The 18,940-nt window shown below is 34.5% G+C and overlaps 1 protein-coding gene across 4 annotated transcripts in view; it reads right to left on the minus strand.

Annotated features, from left to right (window-relative positions):
- Positions 1-18,940, minus strand: part of SPOCK3 (SPARC (osteonectin), cwcv and kazal like domains proteoglycan 3) — a 496,712-nt gene that overhangs the window by 250,089 nt on the left and 227,683 nt on the right. For all 4 annotated transcript variants that reach the window (XM_055111986.2, XM_055111987.1, XM_003821795.3 and 1 more), the window contains one exon: positions 12,013-12,127. In XM_055111986.2, the coding sequence (XP_054967961.1) occupies positions 12,013-12,127 (115 nt within the window). The remainder of the gene's footprint in view (positions 1-12,012; positions 12,128-18,940) is intronic.

Here is an 18,940-nt window from a genome sequence, read left to right on the forward strand (position 1 = left end):
TGTGAGCAAAATGCTGAATTTGCCCACTGAGAACAGAAGGGAAGATAGCAATATATACAGCTTAATGCAAATAGAGTTTTACAGTAGCATTTTATAAAAAGAGATATAAACTGATTCAGGACACAGAACAATTAGCAGAAAATGTGAATGGTCTAGTTGAGAATAAAGCATATTCATCTGTAGTGATATCAAGACAGCCACATAGGTTCCAATAACAATATGTGGATTTTAGTCTTAAATATAGTAACAAATAAACAGCTGTGTGACTCTGGACAAGTCAGTTCACAGGCAACTAATAATAGAATTCATAGGCAGCAGATAATGGGAGGCTTTGAAATTGAACAGGTCTAAATTCAACTCCTAGCTATGGCAATTAATACTGGTATAGCCTTTTCAATTCACATCAACTGAGTTGCGTTGTCTTAATCTGTAAAAGGACGAAAATAATAGTAACTACAAAATAAATTAATACAAGTAAAATACCTACAAATTTCTTAGTAAACTCTTTTCAATAAGCAGGTATTGTTATTTCTATTTCTATGATTCTCAACCTAATCCTCTTCCTTATATTTTCATAATCATGATAATCCTTACCTTATATTTAGAATGCAGGATGGAATTAAATATCTCTAAAGAATTTTCCAGATCCAAAATTATTCTAGTTACATGCAAACCCTAGATACATATCAGTCAACCTAATGCTAAAACGGAAGGAAAGAAACCTACGAAAATGATAAAGAATGTACTCTACCCCTACAGATGTATTAGCTGTTTATATTTTGTCACTAAACCAGTAGACCTGTGGGATTTCAAAGTCTCCCATTATTTGCTGCCACAGTTAGTTGCCTGTTAACTGACTTGTCCAGAGTCACACAGTTGTCTATTTATTAATATATTTATGACTAAAATCTAGGTTTCTCTATCGCACACATTATTACTGAGACCTGTGTGGCTGTCTTTATATCACTACAGATGAATATACTTTACTCCTCACTTAAATAATTATGTGTTAAGTATCTGGGACCTAAGGCTTAAATGAATATAATTTATATTCTGTTTTATATAAGCCTTAATAACAGGCAAAATCCCTCTAAGTTTAGTGAAGCCCCATAGTCTAGAGTAATTTTTTATGATCATCTGGAAATTCCAGTATTTTTTGTGTCTTATGTGCTACAGCTTTGTCTGTAAGAGTAAATAAGTGTTTAAGTTTGGAAATGAATTATGTGCAATTGTTAGGGCATATCCACAGCTAGTCCCCAGTAGACAAGTTCTTCAAAACACTTACACAGTCTCCTATGCTTTTAACCAATGAAAAAGTTGATGAGATAATTACTAAGATCCCATCACACGCCTCCATTATTTTTCCACCATCAATGTAATTCTTACGTTTTTTTGGTAGTAAATTTCAAATAGATTTATTAATCAGGATAATGATAGCTACTCACACATCTAAAAAGTTCGGTGTCTTAATACAAAAGTTTATTTTTCTTTCATATAATAGGCCAGTGAGGCTATTTCTTGGATGATCATTCCTATGGTGATTCTGGAAATAAATTTCATTATATCTTGTGATTATACCATCCCTTAGATCTCAGAATTATCTGCTTCCATCTTATAAGTAGAAAGGGAAGGGGGAAGCAGTCACACCCATATCTTAACCATCTGAACTCCGAAGTGATAAGCATTACTTTTGTTCTGTTTTGACAAGCAAGAAGTAGTCCCCTGATCTCAGAAAGATGTCAGGGCTAGTGGGAAGAGCTGCAGGAAACTAGTACCTGCCCTGGCAGGCACTTTCCAGAAACAAGTCTACCCTGTGAAAGAGGAACATCATCCTTTGTTCTATGGCTAGCTGTCTCTCTGCTCAAAACTGAATATCAATGATTACAAATTACATATTCAAAATCACAATGTGAGGACAGAAATAAATAAGAAGTAAATTGAGCTCCATATTTTGACATTAGATAGGCCCAACAGTAAAAATGTTCTTACATGTATACATATGTAACTAACATGCACATTGTGCACATGTACCCTAAAACTTAAAGTATAATAAAAAAATTTTTTAAAAATGTTCTTACAAATATTTTTTTAAAAATCTAAAGAAAATAGTAAAATAAAGCAAGAATTTAGGAATAGAAATATTATTCAGGCTGAAATATAGCAGCAATGACTACTAATTTCCTAATTATTTATCTACATTAGGCAGCAACAAGAAAAAAGATTTTATACAAAGTTTAAAAATTAATATGCTCCAGCCCTTAATGTCCATTACCCAGAAATACAATTGTCTCTTTGCCAACAGTTGACTAGGAGGAGGTTTAGCTATAATTTACCCAAAATGTTGAATTATTTAACAAAAATTCAGTAACAGCAAGTTTGGATTTAATATTTAAAATGTCATGATTAAAATAAAATGAATTTATTAATGAATTCATAGCAAGCATCATCCCAATTGATCACTGGAAATCACATTATTAATAATGATAATATTAAATACTTTAAAATTTTAAGAAATATAATTGATGAACTGGAGAGATAAATATTTAGAATAAGAAATACTCATTTAATGAAGAGATTATTAAAAACAGAAATATGTAAAGGACTAATTAAGTTCACTATAGCACCTGTCCATCAAGTACTAATTGCATTAAAGTAATAGGTCTAAATAATAGTGAGAGTAAATAAATTATGCACATTTTATTACAGCTTGTGGATCCAGTACTTCTTTTCCACTGTCGAGCCTCTTTTTTTAAGTCTCCTTATCTTGTGCTAAAACTATCCTCTTCTTTGAAAAAATTGCTTAAGTTCTAAAAAATGTTATCAGTATAGTCAATTTCCTTTAATTCACCACTATTTTTTACCATGATTCACCATGTTACAACTTAGAGATAATGGCTGATATGAAACCACCAACAGTATCTACATAGCCCCTCCATTATTAAAGGCACACACACATACATTTATTCCTGAAGCTGAAAAAAGATAATGTGACTTTTTGTTTTTATATTTATTTATTTATTTATTTATTTATTTATTTATTTATTTATGTTTTGAGACAGAGTTTCCCTCTGTCACCCAGGCTGGAGTGCAATGGCATGATCTTGGCTCACTTTAACATTTGCCTCCCTGGCTCAGTGATTTCTCGTGCCTCAGCCTCCTGAGCAGCTGGGATTACAGGCATGCGCCACAACACCCTGCTAATTTTTGTATTTTTAGTAGACACAGGGTTTCACCATATTGGCCAGGCTCATCTCACACTCCTGGCCTCAAGTCACCTGCCCACCTCAACGTCCCAAAGTGCTGGGATTACAGGCATGAGCCACCAGTGCCCAGCCCATACCAATTTTAAATAAAAAATAAACTACGACAGTTGAAAACTCAAAATTACTAATATCTAAACAGTATTCTTTACTGGTAGAGGGGTGAAACAGCAGGCATCAGCATATTGTTTATAGTAGAGAAACTGACACACTCTGGAGGTTGTTTGACAATACATGTCAATATTCAAACATATTTTCTTTTTGACATAGCAATCCAACTACTAGGAATTTATGGCAAAAATATTCACACACGTCTATATAAAGATACATGCTGAAGCGTGTTGTACAAAGCATGATAATAAGAAAAGGTAGAACTAACCCTAATGTCCATCAATAAAGTATTAAGTTAAGTAAATTATGGGATAGTCTTGTAATGGGTTTCTTTACAGCCATTCAAAGAAATGAGATAAAATCCATTTCCTGAATTGCAAATGTTCAAAACATGTTACGTTAAAACAAGGCACAAAAATATATATTAAAATATTCCCATTTGGAGGTAAGTGTGTTTGTGTAAATGTGTGTGGGTGTGTGTGTAGATAATTCCTGGAAGTGTAGGAGTGGAACTGAGTGGCCTGCGGAGGAAGGAATCAAATCTGTACTCCTTTCCATTATATGGAGTTGTTACCTTATCCACATGTTGTTTTCATAAGCGTTAAATTTTAAAAATAAAGAAGTTTTAAAATTGCTATCACTTACATCACCTTTGTATAATATTTTCTTCCCTTTTCTATGTAGCTAATAAACAATCATAGTTTTTCTCAGTTCTTTCAGAATAATAAAGCAATATAGAAATAGACTGAATTGGAAGAACTAGAATAATTATTATTCTTAATAGGCAGCTAATTTCCTCTTTCTCATAGACAAAAAAATAGTTTTTCTTTTATATGAAAGGCACCTACTACATATTTGTGTAAATATAGCCCTTCCTGCAATTCAGAAACCTAAGTAATGTTGATTAAACTTTACTTCGAACCTGAGTATTTTAATCTTCATCTCTTAAGGATATTTGATTAAGAGATATTAAGGTCCATCCAAAATACTTCTTTAAAAGTAACCTTAACTAATATCCAATTTTTTCTCTCCAAAGGTTTATACCAGATTCTTGTCTATTTGGGGAACAAGAAACCAGGAACTATTTGAATCTTCCTTTGCTGTACTTTTTTTCCCCCCAATTCATACTCTTTTCCTTGTATAGGGGACATTAATGAAGCCTTAATTGGATGGCAGAGTAACAGCTTATGTGTGAAGGAATTCCTTCTGTTCACTGTTCACATTACACCATCAACTGGCCTTCATCTATTCCCTGTGTCATAGTGCACCCTTTTTGTGGCTAGCTGCTCTATTTGCCCTCTTCTACCGATCATCGATTTAAACCCCTGTTCTCACAGCTGAAATCTTGGTATACAAGATTCAGAAGTATACACGGAGGCACATTCATTACAAATCTGTTATACAGGCTTCAAAGCCAGTATATATTGCAAGCAGAACTGCGAAGGATCTCTACTCAGATTCAGAATTTCCTTCCTTCAAATGCAAGGAGGGTTCCTGCTAAGCAGAAGGAGCCTTTAGGCCCAGTGGAGAAATAAAATCTCTCTGACAGGACATGCAAGGGCTTAGCTATGCTCACTCAAAAAAAATTGACATCCCTTGAGGCATCTAGTGCCTGTGAATCCTTCTCGTGTATTTTGGAACTTCTGGTCTAAAGATCGTCTTCTCTGGTCATGGGGACATAGGCAATGCTAAAGGATGTAAAGCAGAGAATCATGAAGGACAGCAAATTTGTTGAAATTTTAAGTACCCTAATAATCTTTAACCCACCAAAGCTATGCCCACCCTCATGCTATTTCTCTTTAAGCATCTGTCTCACATTTTCTATAACACAATGGTGGCTCATTGTTTCCACTCTCTTCCTTCTCAACTGCCAAAATCACGCCCTTCCTTTTATTTAACGTATAAGGTAATCTTAAATTTCATATCCTATGATCATGACAGGAGTAAATCAATTTTCTCAAATACTTTGTCTATGGCAACCCAATAATTCACCTGTTAGCTATTAAATATACAGTCACTATAATATTCGTGGGTTAACAAGCACTTCTAATGTGCTATGGGCACAAAGATGCAGGCATATTTAATTCTACCTTGGGTTGGGAGGGGAGAGTGAATAGACCTTTCTCAATAATTAATGTTTATTGAGTGCTTTCATTGTGAAAAGTGCTTTAAGCAAATTATGTCTTTAATTCTCACAAAAACAGAGGGAGATACATAGTATAATTATCAACTCTATGTTTTAAACAAGAAAACTGAGTCTGGGATAATTTAATTTGCTCAAAGTCATTCTGGAGAAATGGAGATGGAGCCAGACTTCAAAGCTAGTCCGTCTAGCTTCAAATTACATCCATTAACCATTACGCTGAAAAGCCTTCTCAGAAACGGAGTCTGCCCGAAGAACAAAGGAACAAGTGGGCAAGACATCTCGCGAGAAAATAAAACACAGCCAGAACCAACACCCATGATCATCAAATATACAACGTGTTTAGGAATAAATAGTAATAGCTAACCCTATCATAATGCCTATCATGGATGAAGTAGTTCTAATTGTTTTTGCACATTAAGTCATTAATCCTTAAAACAACATCGCAGAAAGTACCAATTGTATGATACCTACTTTACAGCAGAAAAATCTGAAGCGCTCAGAGCTTGGGTAACCTGTCCAAGATCACATGGTTAAGAACAGTGGGGCTAAACTGTGAATCCAGGCATTCTGGCTCTGGCCCCTTGTGCTCTGACTTACATTCTGGGCTCTCTACAGAATGAATTTCCTGATGTAAGAAATCTGCAATGTGCCATTGGGAGAAAACTAGAGAGGAGGCTCTAAAGCTACCTGGGCCAGATTATAAAGGACCACGAGAAGGATTTTGGACTTTAACCAACAGCTTCCTGATTTTCAACTGGAGAGGAAATATATCCCAATAATGAAAAGGTGTGTTGTGGACTTCAAAAATAAAGTCAATCCTGTGACTTATTTTCATATATGAGAAACATGCTTTCTGTTTTTGTAATGCATAACACCTAATATAAACCCTGACCAAATCACATTGACTGACTAAGATGCGCAATCTAAGTAGTTGAATTTTCTGATTATAGCAATTCTCAACTAGGGGATATTATGCTCCCTTCAGGGTGATAATAGAATAACTGGAGAACCTAAAAAGTGTATATTCAGCAAAAAAAGAATGTGGGCTAAAACATGCTGAGAAACAGTACATTAGGCAATAGGTGTAGAGAAATTTTCTTTTTGAAAATATAGGGTGCTGGTAAGATAAGTAACAATTCTACAATGCTTAGAAGAATGTCTCATTTATATAACATACTTTATAAGTAACATAAGACAATAAAGCATAATAAGAGCACAAATTCTAGAACCACAATGGCCAGGTTCAGTGTCCAAGTCTACCAATTGAACAAATTAAGTGAATTCTCTGTCTCAGCTTTTATCAGAGGTAAAATGGGGATAACAACTGTAAGTCATCTTACTTCCAACTATTGTAAGATTAAATGAATTACACACATATATGCATGTATGTATGTGTCTGTGTGTGTGCATACAGATATCAAATTCCAGACATAAAGGAAACTATGAAGTTTAGTTATGATCTATCTTTTAAGAAGAGGAATCAAACAATGTTATACTAATTCACTATCCAAAGTACAATGACCATTTGTAAAAGTAATTAATTTTAAAAACTTTTGCAAACCTTCGTCATCCTAACTAAAATAAATTTATGAAAAGTTAAGTATCTATAAACATCTGTTCATATACATAAAATTGATAATTATGGAAAAAATGTATATATAAACAAGATAGGCATGATTTCAAATCTGAAATCCACACTTTGTATCTATCTATCATCTATCTATCTACCTATCTATCTAACTATACCTATCAATTATGCTTCTATAGAACTAATCTCAAGCAGAACACCCAGAAACTCTGAGCCTCAGTTATGGGCATAATAATGCTTAGTATAAAGCATTAGCATCACTGTAAAAGCTAAATCAATTTAAGGCATTTAGTAAAGAGTTTTGCATATATTAAGTGTGAAATAAATACTGGATTTAATTCTCTCTGAAGACATTATTAATACAGTCATATTCCATAGAAGTTAAATATCTCTCAAGTATAAGAAGCATTATTTTTAAATGATTATGATAAGTTCAATTCAGTTCAGCAAACATTTGTGGAACACTATATAACTTCTGCTTTGTGATTAAATCTTTCTGCTTTCAATATTTCAACAAAGGAAACACAAACGCCATAGCTATTCAATCAGTGATCATATAAATACATTTAGATCTTCTTTTAAAAATAGTCATTATAAACCATGAATTCCAAGATTGCATAGTTAAAATAGATAAATTTTAGGACTCACTTTTTTGATAATTATTTTTGATAAGTAGCATTTTACACTACTTTCATCATTTTCTATATAATGCCTTCTTAGGAGGTCAAAAGCACTTCCTTATTGATTCTTTTTTTTCTTTTAATCCTTCAGTGTAAATGAAGTAGAAATTAACATGGCTAGTTTTGTCCTACAACTTATTCAACCTTACTCTGTCTTATTATGCCAAACCTTTTCCTTTTAATATCAGCAGCATCGATTGGTGCCAGCAACACTGATCTAGAAATAGTGTTAATTATCTGCAGCTGCACAGGCAGCAAGGGAGCATAAAACACTGGGCTTCTTGTTCACAATATACAAAAACAATGAAACAATCACCCTCAGCTGTCAGCATCTGCAGATCTTTCCCCAAGGGTAACAATATAACAAGTGGATCACATTCAAAGCTTGGGAAACCCATCATGTATTTCATATTAAAGCATCTAAATAATGGGTTATGTTACCATATTGGAAAAAAGTGCTGCAGCTAAAGTTCCTTCTCATTATTCATACTACTATTTTCTTTTAACTGGTAATGATAATGCTAACAGAAAGTTAGCACAATGACAAAGATATCACCTGCTCTGAGACCAGTTCTTCACAGAAAAAGCCATTTGGAGACAATATCCAAATATATGACTTTGAACATCACATATTTGGATGGTTTACACCATCCTCTACACCGGCAGTGGTGGTCAAAACTAGACTAAAACTATGATTCACCTAATCATGTTATTTTTCTGATTTCAGAGGACAATTATTATTATTTAAAACGCTGAGGAAGGAGAAATTTACTAATTATTTCAATTATTTACAAATCCAAGTGAAGGACCTACTAGTTTCTTAAAACCAATTGTTACATCCCTCATTTCATGTTTAAATATCCTTCTTGAACAAGATAATGTGCCTTTCAAGGATATGGATGGAGCTGGTAGCCATCATCCCAGCAAACTAACACAGGAACAGCAAACCAAACACCACATGTTCTCACTTATAAGTGAGAGCTGAACAATGAGAACACATTGACACAGGGAGGGGAACAACACACACTGTGGCCTGTCGGTGGGGGTTAGGGGGAGGGAGAGCATCAAGATAAACAGATTATGCATGCGGTGCTTAATACCTAGGCGATAGGCTGATAGGTGCAGTAAACCACCATGGGACACATTTACCTATATAACAAACCTGCACATTCTGCACATGTATCCTGGAACTTAAAATAAAATAAAATAAAATAAAATATTTAAAAATCCTCCTTTTCCTTTTATTTGATAAATCATGCATTCATTTATTCTGCCATTAAAACATACTTGTTGACTGATGCCTATACCCTTCTTAATTCATTTTCAACAAATATACACAAAGCACTAAGAAAATAATGTTTAAACCTAGATTACCTAGATTGACCATTTCAATTGATCAAACTATTTGTCAAAATTTTCTTCCTAAATATTTTACAAATGGCAGCTGTTTTACTAACCTCCTCAAAGAAAACATGTACTGAGCAGTAATTCAAGATCTGGGTACACAGCAGTGAATAAGACACCTTCACTGAGCTCAGTCAGTCGAAGGAGATCAATGTTAGACAAACTATTACAAATGTTGTGAGCACTGTAAGATGCGAAGGTTAAAATTCTAAAGCAATGGAGAAATGAGTGTGATGTATTGGGAAGAGGAGACTGGAAAGTGTGTTTGAAAAACTGTATTCCCCTTGCAGGAAGAAACAGCGGGTTTCCTTTCTCTTTTATGAGATCAAGGGAAGAAAGAATAAGTTGTTCCTTTAAATGGAAAAAAGGTAGCAATTTGTATTCTAAACTATGCAAATGGACAAAAATTGATCAATTAAGCCGTCTTTCCCTGCTTTCTCTACCACATCCCCAAAATACACACAATCCTCAAATCTAAGATCTAGATTATTTATATTAGCCATTTTTATTGATCAAAGCGCTTGGCAAAGCTCTTCTTCCCTAAGTGTTGTATAAATAATCACTATGTACTGACATCCTCAAGGCAAATAAAGCACATCAAATATTAATCTTAAAATCAATTTGTTGGAAACTAGTGATTTATTTATTGAATACAGCATGGATTGAATGGACATTTATAAATAGTCTCTATCAGAAATAGAACAGGACTAAATACTATTCACATAAAACATTTTGAAATTCACCCACTAAAAGCATATTAGTCTCCCCTCTGAACCCTCTCCACCACTACACCAAAGGCAAAGATTCAGTAGTGCCCTATTAAAGATCTTTCAATTTTATATATTAAGGGACATTTGGCTATCGGTTTCTGATAGTCTTTATCATGTCAAGGAAGATTTTTGCCTGTAGTTAAGCCGTTTAATAAGTCAGAGAAGTAACGAGACAGCATAGTGGTAAAAAGCTTAGACTCTGGGGTCGAACAGTACAGATTAGAGTTGAAGCTCTGAAAATTTCTAGCTTTGTAGTCTTGAGTCAGTTACTTTAACCTCTCTTAGCTTCAGTGTCCAGCAAGTGTCAAAACGAGTGTGTCTCTGCCACAGACATGATATTAACTGCGACGTCTTTGGTTGCTCTTTGACTTGGGTTCACGGGACCAGGGGTGAAGTGGCAGGTGAATCTTTTCAAAGCTGTTAAATGTCTGCACATGGAAATCTTTCCCAGGGTCTCTAGAACTTGTGATAAAACAGTTTTTTGCTTTTAAGGGAGATAAACTGACTTAGTCTCTGTAACTTAGGTGAGAGATCATATATGAATCCCTTTTGACACCCTTCTCTTTTTTATTTCACCCCCAATATACACACATTCACATACTAATGTTTTTAAATTTGTATGATTAATTAATAGAAATGCCAAGAAATTTAGAATCCTAAGGAAATAAATAGAAAAATGAGTTTCTGGCCCAAAGCTTTGTTATCCCTCTGTAAAATTAGCATCAAAGTCAGGATTGATGGGGGATATGTTACTGATAACTGCTTCACCCATTTGTGCTTTCCCCTAGTAGGCTAACTTTACAGAATTGTGATTTCCAAGAAGTCTTTTGTTCTTTATATCACCAAACTGTTGTTTTCTTTCTCCTATTCCCTCTCTCTGTTCCACAAGTACATTATTGATATACCATGATTCTAACCCAAGTGAACACATTTTCAAACCCGCATACCTTTGTTATATCAACCTCCCTTGGTTCTAGAAATCTGCCACTATAGACTTAACATTGTGGAATAAAGACTTCTAATCCTTTTGGCATGTACAACAGGGTGTTATGTATATGTCCTCTTACATTATAAGAAACATCAATGTAACTTAAATATTTGCTGTTTCCTAGAAATGCTATTTATGTTCTTATTTTCCAATATTATTATTCTTATTCTCTTACTGTTGGTGTGTTTAATAGAATTTATATGCAAGTACACTAAAGCCAAAAATCCAATTTTTCTCTGAGCATACACAAATAGCAAAATTTTCTTTGTTCATTTGATTTAAAAGCAATACATAAGTCCATTATCAGAGAAAGAGTATTCTCAAAAATAACTTTAAAAATGATAAAGGAAACGAATACACCACTTGTTTCAGTCGGTTAAACAATGAATTCATGTTTGATTGTGGCGCGTTCAAATTTTTAAGACTCAGCACCAAACTACACAGGCTATTTCTAAATTACTGGTCCTTCCCAAAACAGAGCCCGTCTAACAGAAGCAGTGCTGGTTGTTATAAGATACTTGAAATCCTCCCTTCTTTTTTAGAAATTGTGAATCAGCATCCAGCGAATAGATACAAGGACTCCACCGGTATGAGTGACCCCTGAAGAAGGCGTCCTGAGGGGTTCAAGTCCCAAGTCCCTATTTCGTGACTTTTAATCTCTTTTTATGAACATCAATCATTTTCTCTCCTTTAACTTTCTAACTCTCTCCTGAGGGAAATAAAGATGTTTGAATAGCCACAAACAAAAATATGTGGAGGGAACAAAACTAATTGTTCCTTAAACTTGAAAAAGCACAAACATCTAGATATAACATTTTAAATATCATCTTTATAAGACCTTCTTTATTTAATAATATATGCCTCAAATTCTATAATCTGTAGTAATTGTGACTGATACCAATGTTTAACCCAAGTGAATCATAATTGTATTAACTAAGCTTCTGTAACTGTTTCAATAAAACTCTGCATAAAAGATTAGCAGGCACTGCCAAATATTTATACTCTGCAGTTATTCCTGGTAAGGAGCGCTGTTCAATCAGTGGGATTAAATTTAACAATGTTTACCTGTGTGTAAGCCTCCGGTGACTAATGCAGACTGCAGTCTGAGAATCTTGAGCAATGCATACTTTATGGCGACTACATTTCATCTTTAAGCAAGGATCCTTAGCTGGATCTAAAGCTAAAAAAATTGCAAAGAAAATATTAAAATAAGCTTCTGTAAAATGGAGGTATCAAATCCCATCAAACACAATTTGATCAGGTCATTTACATAATGCTTAATTGTAAACTTTCTTCACATTCTTTCTCTATTAAGAGAAACTTCTGCTTCTACCCACATAACTCAGAGTTAACAGCTAGCTGTAGTTGTCTCATCCACTCTATTCAGAAGCTAAGAGGCACATATGCCTATGATCAGACAATGTGTTATCAAAATAGAAACTTTAAGACTCAAACTCTCTGTAGTTGCTACTGCCTTCTAAGCAGCAAAGGTGGTGAAATAAAGTTAGAGTATGTTACTGAAGTATTTTATGACAGTGGAAAACTGCAATCTATACCCTTGCTTTCCCGAGATAAATGCTGGTGGGTCAATAAAAGGGACAAAATGAACAAACAAAAATGTCAGTGGACATTAATGGATATCTTTGGCTATCCAAAAATAGTCTAGAGCTGTATTTGGAGACTGGATGAATATATCATAGTAAGAACTGAGATTCTGCATTTTCATTTTTACATCATTTGTGCATAATATTTGGACCACCATTTCTTCAAACAAAACTGTCTTGATGGCTGTCAACAAAAAGGCTATGTGAAATGTCGACGGTTTCATTTTATAACATCTTTATTTATATGTAATTCACATACTACACAATTTGGGCAGTTAAGTTTACAACCAATATTTTTCAGTATGTTTGCAATTATAAAATTATCACCACAATCAATATTAGAAGAATTTCATCACCAAAAATACCCAAACATATCGTCTTGTTATCATCCCCTATTCCCTCTCCCCTCCAACTAGTATTAGGCAACTACTCATCTAATTTCCATCTCTAGAGATTTTCCTATTCTGGACATTTTATATAAATTGAATGTTACAATTTGTGGTGCTTTGTGCCTAGCTTCTTTCACTTGGAACAATGTTTCTGAAGTTCAATCATGTTGTACCATGAATCACTACCTAATTCCTTTATATTGCTGAATATTATGCCATTTTACATATATACCACATTTTATTTATTCACTAGTAGATATGAATTTTGGTTGTTTCCACTTTTTGGCTATTGTAAATAATACTGCTATTGGTGATCGTTCATGGTTAATCCCAGAGACACTTTGTTTTAATTTATTGTTGGGGGCAGACCAGAGGAGGAGTTGGTACAAATAAACAAAAGGCACTGAGTGTCCAGATTTGGTACATGCCAAAATTGAGAGAAAGAAACAATGAAATATGGTAAACAAAAAATTCTAGTGCACAAAGAGAAAACCAGAAAAATGTGCATTTGGAATATGCAGAAGTATTTGGAAGGGTTCCAGGCTGACCAGTGGAAATAAAATGTGGATTTGAGATAATCTTTGAGGGTAACTCAAGCTGTTTCTTAAGCATATTTAGTCAATAGCCTAAATAAAGTGAATATATTTTGATAATCAATGCATTTTATTTATTTTATTATATTTTATTTTATTTTTGAGACAGAGTTTCTCTCTGACGCCCTGGCTAGAGTTCAGTGGTGCGATCTCCGCTCACTTCAACCTCCGCTTCACAGGCTTAAGTGATTCTCCTGCCTCAGCCTCCCAAGTTGCTGGAACTACAGGCGCCCACCACCATGCCCAGATAATTTTTGTATTTTTAGTAGAGACGGGGTTTCACCATGTGTTGGCCAGGCAGCTCTTGAACTCCTGACCCGAAATGATCCACCCACCTTAGCCTCCCAAGGTGCTGGGATTACAATGGTGAGCCACTGCCCTCGGCCTAATACTCAATATAAAATACAGATATAAGCTATAATATATATGCACATATATCTTACTGATTTCAATATATAAAGTATATTTCTGCAAAACTCTTGTTAGAGATTTTACATAACCATGAGATTTAAAATAAAGAATGTTAACACATATCATTGGTGACATTTTAACTAACAGACATTTTATATTATTCCATGCTAAAGTGGTCAAGACATTAAATGCATCTATTTGGAAGACAAATGTTTCAATTTTCTCCATACTAAGATAATTTTTTAAATAAGTAACGATTAGATTAATTATAGCTTTCCTTGTTTGGTCAGTAGCTTTAATAATGAAAATAAACTATATTAATTTTTCATTGTCTATAACATGTTAAATATACTTTGTTCACTATGCAAATGTAAATTGCTACAACATTCTTTTCAGACTATCACAGTTTGAATCATCACTAGGTAAAAAAAGCTGTCTTCGAAATACTGCACTACAAAAGTGTATGACTTCTTGTTGGACAACATAAAAGAAAAAAACACACTATAACTTAGAAGATATTAAAAGTGTTTTGAGCTATTTCTAATGTTTAGCCTATGTTGATTTCTAATTACTAAAATCACTTTTTAAAATTCATTAAACAATTCTGCCTAACAATTAAATAATGTACTGCCTCTGTACTATATGTACATATATGTCATATACTCCTTTTGAGTATATTTAATCTTGGACTTATGTTCTGAAAAAGGAGTGTTTTCATTTTGAAATAAAACACTATAGTACATATAAAATTTTGATTAATCTAGTTACGATTCCAATGCAGACTGGTATGATTATAGCTGTTGTTTTCTTTACCTTATAAAATCTGCATTCGATAATTTCCAAAAGTTCTGTCACACAGTTTTGTCATGTATGCTCAAGAAAATGGAACTCAAAAATTGATATACAGTGAAAATAGAACAAATTTAACACATGAAAAATAATGTAATGAGTTTTACATAGGATTCTATGTAAATGACCGAATAAGAGAGGAGCAGTATTTGTCAGGAGATGGAAAATACAGGAGAAAAAAAATATAAAGAATCAGATACATAGCATGTACAGTAACAAAAAGACCACTTTCTGTGCATGAGATTGTAACCATCTGTATTTTTTAGTAGAACTCACATTGTTGGCAGCTTAAAAAATACAAAACATTACACACTGTAAATACAGATGCCTAAGATTTTATTCTTGAAACCACAACAATAACACAACAAATTTCTCTTGGCTGAAGTCCATGGATTAGAATCAATCCTGTGCCTTAAAGGGACCTGGCATAAATTCATCATCTCCCTCTGTTGTGTTCTTCTTTCCATCTTGTTTTCCATTTAGCGTCTCCTCTTCTGTTCCGCATGATTGTATTTAGTTTTCTCTCCAGCAACCAGTCAAACTACCTCTAGAAAGATTGCAGCAATTGCATTTGACTTCACTTGGCTATATTCTTTTCTTCATCCTAATCTCCAATAAACTTTCTGGTCAGTGTAAACTAACCTGGGTACCTGACAAGTAAGTTTTTTTTGGTTGTGTTTCAGAAAACACCATCTGTATTTTAAACAACTGCCATATAATGTATCCTTTGAGCGTCATTACATTCGCAGTGTAGGATCTCCCTCAATCTTTTGCCAGAATACTTGTTTTTTAGTCCAGAATTTTTCCCAGTTACTTCCAGACAAAGCCCTGGGCTTCATTCACATTTGTTTTTGGTCTCACCTACCCTTGCTGCCTCAGGCATTCCCACCATTATGGGCTGGATGAGGCCTGATTCTTCCTAGTTTATGCTAGGATAGATATCGTACAAGAATTGTATCTTGTCTCCAGCAGACTCAACATTTTTGTTGGCAGAGATGTATAAATAGTTACTAATAATTAGAATACATTGTTAAGTGGAACTTACATAAAAATATATAATATGCATACACAGAGAGACGGAGAGATCACATGATGGTGAATGGGAGAAAACTAGAATGAGCGACACCTTAGGTAAGTTTTACAAGAATATAGGACCCACCAAGTGCACAAAATGAAGCTCCAGTATAAGTAGATGGAATAAATAGCAAAAATGTAGAAAAAGGATGCCCTACTCATGGAATGGCAGATAGTTCAGGACCAGTGAAATATAAAATGCTCATATCGCCTGTGAGTATCGTGGAAAACACTGAACAGGGAGATGGAAGCTTCTTAGCCTTCCAGAGTTTTATCGTTTTGGTAATGTCATGGCCTGGCATGATTTTAGGTAGAAGAGTGGCATGATTATTTATTGCAGAAAGACCACACACAAGAATTTGGAGATGGTTTGAAGTGTGTGTGATTAAGACAGGGATATCAACCAGCTGTATGAGAGAGAAAGAATAAGAACCTGATCTAAGATAAATGGGTGTGAAGATGGAGAAGAGGGGATGCATTTCAAAAAGGACACTGATTCAATAGGGTCTAATTATTAATATAATAGAAGGGGGAAATTGGTTGAAATAAAAGAAATGGTGTTTGGTGGCACCACTGAACAATAAATAAGATATTTGGTGGCGAGAAAAAAAATACAGCAAGTTTAGTTGTGAGAAGTTAAGGTGATGACCTTATCTTTCATATTAGTGAAATGCCTGTGGTGACATCTAGATACTAATACTCAGCTGTCACCTAGATATTTGGATCTTGTATTCCAAGGAGAGGTTAGGGGAAAGATGTCCCTCCAGTAGTCATCTCAAAGAATGTACGTTAGAAACATAATCAGTCTTGTAATCTAGTTAGATTTTTAGGATGTTCAGCTTGATGACATATTTAAAGTAAAAAGATGGAAAACCTATTTTTATGGCCAACTCTCTTAACTTCTTCCCACAGCACATTTTTGGGCCGGAACAGAGAACTCAGGCACCATCTCCCAGGTTTTACACATACTGAGAACAGAATAATGGACAATGATTTTCTTTTTTTCTTTATTCCTTTTTTTTGACATGGAGTCTCACTCTGTTGCCCAGGCTGGAGTGCAGTGCTGTGATCTCAGCTCACTGCAAGCTCTGCCTACCGGGTTCACGCCATTCTCCTGCCTCAGCCTTCCGAGTAGCTGGGACTACAGGCACCCGCCACCACGCCTGGCTAATTTTTTTTGTATTTTTTAGTAGAGATGGGGTTTCACCATGTTAGCCAGGATGGTCTCGATCCCCTGACCTCGTGATCCGCCCGCCTCAGCCTCCCAAAGGCCTGGGATTACAGGTGTGAGCCACCGCACACAGACTGGATAATGATTTTCTTGGAGTCATCAACTTCTTGCCCATCGCCTTAATATTTTGAGAACAGGGATGCAGAAACCATTAAAAAAAACAGTACTCAAAATCCCTTTATATACTTTGTGCAAACCCTCTACTCTGGACGAGAAATGATTGGAAAGTTCTTAAACCTTAGAATTTCAATGTCCTTTAAAATACTGACTTACAATCACAAAACCCAAAAACCTCTGATAATTGAAAAGTCTTTGTTTTTGTTGTTGTTGTTGTCAGGGACTTGCAAATACTTGTGAAAATCTCATTTGATAAAGAAAAGGATACTGTGAATTAATGTAAATTAATTTATGATTTTAAGTCAATTTAGCATTTAGCTTCAAAAGGACTACTATTTTTAATTGCAGGGTGGTGTGCTGCAGAATTATAATTTTTTTTTACAGGGTATACATATAGTTGCATGCATTATATGATACACAAATCATATTGATTTTTTACAATATGAACATTTCAAAATTCTATACACATCCGTTCTAAGCATTTGGATGGGATATTATACGAGCATTCAATTATTGCAATTTATTCAGTATCTGCTCTGTGCCAGTACAGTTCTTTTTTGTTTATGTGTAAAATATCCTTAAAACCATTTTCTGAAACATGTTAGCATCTCAGTTTTAGATATCAGAAAATTATAGATCAAATACAATGTTTATCCTAGGATGTATAACCAGCAATTAGTAGAACCAGGTTTCAAACCCAAGCCCTTGGAATTACAAAACCTGAATAATTTGCCACTGAAGAATCCCGTTTCCTGAGCTTTCGGTGAGATTCAGAGTAGCTGAAACAATGTCCTGTGATCAGCTGACCTTTATATTCTCTATAACAGAATAAAAAGTTAAAACTTTTGCTGAAATAATATTCATATATAATATCTAGTAAGACAAGCAGAAAAGACTGTAAGATTGACTATTACCAGAGTATTTGTCTAGTTTTGATTCTGAGAGTTCATTCTTATGCTTACATATGTTGCTTTCTCTCTAATAAATCAGTTCCATATGCAATTGCTTGGAACCTAATGCTGTATTCCGATAATTCGCCTACCCAGAAAATCATTCAACAATGCCTAAAAGCCATCTATTTAATCTGATCTTTACATTTCATATTAAAGCACTATCATTTTAATGCAAAATACAGACTTTTTGGGGAAACCTTTAACTATTTGATCTGTTCATTAATTTTTCACTATTTTTAAAATATTCATCATATGTTCTATTTTAATTCCGCCTCTTTTCCCAGGCATATTTCTAGCCAGGGGTATTGTTTCCTCATACCTGTTGCTACTACAGCACTGCTCCTCTCACATACTCTTTATCCCTCGCAACTCAAAACTCTCAGGTGCCACTTTGCTCTTTCATCACAGCATGGCCACGTCCAAGGATTCTTTGGGTAAATGTTGCTGTCATTCTTTTCTATAGAGATTCCTTTCCATGGAGATGTATTTAAGGGAAGTTTTTGTTGTTGTTATCACTAGAATTCATAAGCCTGTTCTCCATCACCAGAGCCTTCTTCCAAGGAGTACATATATCCCTGCATTCACCTTGAAGCCTTATTTTTCAGTTCTCAGAAATGTGTGAATTTAATGGAGCTCAAGAAAACATTAATACCCTGGCTTCTGGCTCTATTCTTCTGTGGCTAACACAGTATATATACAGTCATCCTTTTGTATCTGTAGAGTATTGGTTCCAGGACCCCAGAGGGTACCAAAATCCGCAGATACTCAAGAC

Source organism: Pan paniscus, chromosome 3, assembly GCF_029289425.2.
Source record: "Pan paniscus chromosome 3, NHGRI_mPanPan1-v2.0_pri, whole genome shotgun sequence".
Taxonomy (NCBI): domain Eukaryota; kingdom Metazoa; phylum Chordata; class Mammalia; order Primates; family Hominidae; genus Pan; species Pan paniscus.